Source organism: Macadamia integrifolia, unplaced genomic scaffold (assembly GCF_013358625.1).
Source record: "Macadamia integrifolia cultivar HAES 741 unplaced genomic scaffold, SCU_Mint_v3 scaffold1220, whole genome shotgun sequence".
NCBI lineage: Eukaryota > Viridiplantae > Streptophyta > Magnoliopsida > Proteales > Proteaceae > Macadamia > Macadamia integrifolia.
Window position 1 is genome coordinate 78,800 of NW_024868123.1, and position 6,000 is coordinate 84,799.

The 6,000-nt window shown below is 35.8% G+C and overlaps 1 protein-coding gene across 1 annotated transcript in view; it reads right to left on the reverse strand.

The window, feature by feature from the left end:
• Window positions 1-6,000, reverse strand: part of LOC122063152 (DNA primase small subunit) — a 38,657-nt gene that overhangs the window by 21,305 nt on the left and 11,352 nt on the right. The window contains exons 3-7 of the mRNA XM_042626845.1: window positions 5,292-5,430; window positions 1,805-1,855; window positions 1,486-1,661; window positions 892-969; window positions 695-806 (exon numbers count right to left, since the gene is read on the reverse strand). Coding sequence (XP_042482779.1) covers window positions 695-806; window positions 892-969; window positions 1,486-1,661; window positions 1,805-1,855; window positions 5,292-5,415 — 541 coding nt within the window. The 5' untranslated portion in view covers window positions 5,416-5,430. The remainder of the gene's footprint in view (window positions 1-694; window positions 807-891; window positions 970-1,485; window positions 1,662-1,804; window positions 1,856-5,291; window positions 5,431-6,000) is intronic.

Consider the following 6,000-nt stretch of genomic DNA (forward strand, 5'->3'; position numbering starts at 1 on the left):
ATTTTCTTATATATGAATAATATCTTAAGTAATGAAATGATAAATGATATTTGATAAATAAGCATTGCAGTATTGCACCTTATACTAAGGCACCAGTGCAATAAGGCGGTCGCCTAGACTCCAACTAGGCCGCCTGGACGCCTTGACAACTATGGCTGTAGTTTGTTGTATTGTTCAGTTCGTTAAAGAGGATGTTGGTTCCGTTCTGCATGCATTCCTCTACTGCTTTTTTGATAAATCTGTTACTTATCGGGAGAAAATAAACTAGTTGCTTATTAACAATCTATAGTTATTGTGGAAGCAACTGAATGGCCAGCGACTATGATCTGCCAACTCAAGCACCAAAATTCCAAGTATATTTGCCTTGTTTCAGGTATGTTTCAATATAGCAGATATGTCTCCTCCATCTTCTAGTTATGGAAACCTTGGGCATCAAGGACCACATTATCACTTAGGCATCTCCCTGACAACTATAATAATAATTAAGATTTTTTTTTTTTTTTTTTTTTTGGTCAGCTAAAAATTAAGAATAATGATGATGATTTGAACCTATGGAAATAATGATGATGCTGATGATAAAAAAATAAATCATAATAACAAAGTGTAGCGTGATCCATAACTCTAAGGGCCTAAAGAAATAATGATGATGATGATAAAAAATAATCATAATAAAAAAGTGTAGACTGATCCATACCTCTAAGAGCTGTATCAATTACTTTAATAGCAAGGGTCATCAATGGCCAGCAGTCAAGGCAAACATCAGCTCCAGAGCAACAATATCGAACATCATCATAATCTGTCATATCCTGTTTAAGAGGAGCCAATCTTTAAGTTATTGAATTTCAATGTAGGAAATGATTGTTTAATAAGTCTAGAAACTGAATTTCTTACTATATCAAAAATCAGCTCCCTCTCCACTGGGGTGAAAACATTATCTCCAGATTGTGCATAGGCATGTCTTTTAGCAGGCTGTAGCACATAAGATAAAAGAATTGTACCACATCAATAGCTAGTGGAATTCATAAGGGAACAATAATAATTTTTTTTTTGGGTAATGAAAACAATAATTATTTAGATGAATGCATAGTGGAAAACTCAGTAGGCTAGAGACTCAGTTACACTTGAAATTCCATGACTCTACCAAGTTTGTAACTGATTTATTTCTCGATCACTCAATGACATGGAAAGTTATATAAAATGCGATAGAAAGACCAGCATCATTCTTTATACATTGAAGAAGAAATATTTTCTACACATGACAAAAACTTTCAATAAAATCAACAAATTTATGAGGAGCTGTACAAACAGAATCACAATGACCAGAAGCATTTAATTTTTCCATATCCAATATCTGTCCTATAAGCATCCTATACATGTTATATTCTTTATTTGTCCTAGACTCTGTCAGCTTGTCCTATAAAAGAATCAACTGAAGCCATAAGCATTGAGATCCTTGCTTGGAAAATCAAAGTATGCAAATCATACATCTACACTGTATACAGGCCCAATATCAATTTTAAATGGGCACTTGTCTTTGATGGAATTCTCCAACTCTGCTGCACTGTTGAATGACTGGAACCGCAAATATATATCATTTTCCAGGGTTAAGGAAAATTCTCTTCTGCCAAAGTAGGATGGATCACAAGCCGGATGCTTCCCATCTACAAGTAGCAAAGAAATAGATAAAACAAGAGAGGAGGGGGAAAAAGAAAGAGAAAACATGCAGAGAAATTAATGGGATGAGCAGGTTCTTCTGGAAACTCCAACTAGCAAAAAAAAAAAAAATTAAGGGAACTTGAATTACCATTTCCATAGGACAGCCATTTAAAGAAATCAATGGTTGGAAACAGCTTTCCTGACAAAAATGTTACATTCAATGGGGCTAGTAAGTAGTAAATACATGTATTTTACCCAAAAAAAAAACAGGTACTAAATGCATATACCACTTTATAGAAGAAACTCAGACTTGATTATAACATGTAGCAAATGAAAAGCAGCAGAAAGACAAACTAACTGTACAATCTAGCAAATTGAAGGAAATAATTCACAAGCCAACGCATGCATGTATAAACTTATATTGAAGTTAAGGAAAAGGAAGAATCCCATAATGATACCTAACACTGGAAAGCTCATACGCAAAACCCATCCATCATCTAGGGCATTAGGTCATCCCTCGAACATCAGATCCCCAACTACTTAATAAGCAACTATAGATGGGGATCATAGGACACTGCCAAAATTGAATCAAGTGAAGGAAGAATCTAATGAGCCATTTAATGACATCATTTGATTTATGATGAAGTATCAGCAAACTTAGTTTCACAATTTGATATGGCTATCCAAGAGATGTTGATTAATCAGATTAGTGGAGTAAATAATTAGCCCAATCATTGGCTCATCAGAGGGATCTCATGGATCGCCTAATGCCCCATTAACTGCACAGAAATAGAACCTGTGATATTTCCTTAATTAGAAGCTCTTTTGAAATGTTTTAGTGCAACGCAAAAATTAGCGCAAATTGGTCTACGTAAAAGGCAAGGCAAAATCTTCTGTAGTGGGTCCATTTAGAAGAGCTTTTGATGTCCTAAATCACGTACTCAAATAAATAGATAAAGGAAAAGGAGAAAGATGGAAAGCAATCGAAATGAGGCATGTCCGTCAAGGAAAAGCCAATTAATTTATCAAAACATTTACAGCACCTCTTCTACAATAGAGATCAAATTTTCTATGGGCAGCACCCAAAGGAAAACAATGGATGTTCCAATAAATAAAAACACCAAATATGGACAAAAATAAATAAGAGGCATTCCGTCAAGAAAAAGCCAATTCATTTATTGAAACCATAGTTTTTAAGGCGCTGGTAAGGCGACGTCTAGAGATGGTAAGGCAGTGCTCCGCCATATGTGAAGTGGCGCCTTATGGGTTTTTTTTTAAACAAATTTTAAAATTACTTGATGAAGATTCCAAATATAAATTTTTTATTGGTAGGTGTATGATTTTGTTAACACTTGAGATGTATGAGATCATCTTTACTCCACCAAAAATAACCACAACAAACAAAACGAAAACAAGATTCACAAACAGGGTTTGGATTTTGTCAAGGGTTTTAAGAAAGGGCTTTGAGAAGGAATCAAGGAATAAGGAAGAACCACTGATCTAGGCGACTATTTTGCTCCGGCAGCGGTGAGCTTCATTCTTCTTTGACAAAAGTAGAAATATAGTGGATGACCTTAGGGCTTAGGCACTCATTTTGGCATCATAGAGGTCAGTATAATAAATACTTGTATTTTTTGTCTTCTTTTCTTTATATTTATAATTTTGTTTCATAATTATATATTTATATTATATGTTAATATGATTGATGATGGATGAAGATGAACTTAGTTTATTCACTTTATTGATTTGTTTTCTTGATGAATATCTTACATTGGTGTGAATATAAACATTTAATATTTATTTAACATATGAGTAATAGGATTCAACTAGGATTTGAGCCAAATAGATTGGTTTTATAAAAAATTTACACAAGAACGCTTTAGTCAATAAGGCGACGCTTTATGCCCGCCTTATCGCTACGGCGCTTCGAAAGACCCTCAAACGCCTCCGTCGCCTTACCGCCTTAAAAACCATGATTGAAACATTTACAGCAACTACAGTAGAGATTATATTTTCTAAGTGCAGCACTGATGCAGATTCAGCTTGCAAGATGGGGGAACAGCTGGTTCAAAGCTGGTCCACGACCTAGGCATCTTTCAGCCCATCGAACCAGCCTTTTGTGAAGCCTTGTTTCTCCCTCAAGCAGCAAACCCAGCCCCAGATTTTGTCTCTAAGTTATCCTAGTCAGCATGCCAATCAGTAGAGAATATTCAGCCTTCCAGTAGATCCCAGCAGCACCCATTGACGAGCCGTATTTCTGTTTCTTTGAGTGACTTAGGCAACAAGGAAAAGACACCCATCGATCCCTACAGTAGTTAGGATGTATTTGGTTATTTGTTTCCCTTTTTAGGTTTATTGTTAGAGAAACAATAAAGTCTTAGTTAGTTTCTATTCATGTCTTTCTTTAGGGTTTAGATAGTATTGTTAGTAGTTTTATTTCCTAATTAGCACTTTCTAATTTGTAATCAGCATTGTTTATAAACAAGTCTCCATAGTTGTAAGAAACAAGTTGATTAATGATATTTTATGAGCTTTGCTTGCTGATTTGTTCCTGTGAAAGGATGATTCGACGGCTGAGATAGTTGTGGGTAAGAGGCCTAGGGCTAAGATAGCCATTCTTCCCACCCACATCTATCCCCTCTATTCTTCTTCTTATTCTTCTATTTTCTTCTATTTTATCTTCTGTTTAAAGTGAGATTGAAGCCCTCTAAGATTGCTGATCAGAACACACACAGCCTATTGACTTCAGTTTTAGGGTTTTCTCAGGAAGAAATTGAGTGTTGTACCTCCCAGATCTGTACTCCGATTACTGCAGGATTTTAGGTCTTGTTAGTGAACCTAGGAGAGAAGACTAAATTTGTTACTGATCGACCAGGACTTGAGGCCTATTGGAGGCCTGCTGATGCTGTAACCAGAAATCACCCTATCGATTCCATCAGAGTCAGTGTTTTGGAACTCAATTGATTTCTCCAAGATCTCCCTCATTGGAAGTCTGATCCTGAAACCCTATGGAGGGTTTGTTGAGGATCTTAGGAGGACCACTCGATACAAATTTGAGGATCATCCAACGCTGCCAACTCAAGTTCTTGAATAATCACCAAAAGTTTGTTTTTTTTTTTCTTGCAACCAGCATGTCTCAATCCAGCAGGCAAAATTTGTTCAACTTTTGATGGTTTATTCTCTCATATAAAATCTCTATTCGATCCAAAATTCAACTCCATCTGAGTGGTGGTTTGTGAGTAATAGAAATCTCCTCTATTCAGCCCTATTTTTCAGATCTGAGTTTTCTGTTGAATCTGAACTTGATTTGTGTGTTAGGAATTTAAGATGGTTCCTGCTGGGACTGATTACCCTTTGGTAATTTAGTCTGACAACAAAAACTGCCTAGCGCAAATAGTGAGGTTGTGGCGCGCAAAGCTCACACTCACCAGGAGGTCTTAAGTTCGAGTCTCCTAGCTGTTACCTTCCCCCTTCCCCCTTCCCCCTTCCCCCTTCCCCCTTCTATAGTGTACCCTTCTTACAAAAAATTTTGTCTAACATCAAGCACTCAAAAGGAAAACAATGGATTTTCCAACAAATAAAAACACTAAATCAAGAAGAAGAACCAAAGGAAACAAAAATAAATTAGAAACTACCATAATATAATTTAAGATAATTGGCATTAAATCCTTCAGGAACAGCATTCCATTGCCTCTGTTCAGGTTTACAGCCATCAATTAACATGTCATCTCTTCCACCCTCAGCTTCTTCTTTGTTCATATTGTCGAACTTAACCTATCCAAATTAACAAAAAATTGTTCAGTTTTGTATATAAATAGAGGAATGTTCAGATTTAAGAAGGAAAACTGTGCATAATGGATTCTAGGGAATCGTGTAACTCATAATTAAAATGAACAGAATGGGGTCATGGGTAGCATTATCTCTGGACCAAGTGCATTTCAAAGTCATGACTAGAGCTCACTCAACCTGTGTGTGTTCCATCTAATCTTACCCAGAAGAAAAGGATAAATGTAAATGACAAATTAAACAGTATGAAGTTACAAAGCTGAACTTGAAACAGCGCCAAATTATTTCTTCAAAGCCCTCAAATAGGATTGATTAAGATGGATTTTTATTAAATGATGAAGAAATGCAAATTACGGAAATCTGTCTTTGGTATAATTTCTTTCTGTTCTTACCCTATTCCTGATGAATTCTCTCTAAGTAAAAACAACTTATGGACACAAATAAAAAATAGACAAAATAGAATCTAGAATGAGAAATATGTTTGGCATGTCTATTAACATGAACCTTAGCCCATCCAAGTTTTTTTTCTTTTCTTTTTTCCTTTGGGGGGGGGGGGGG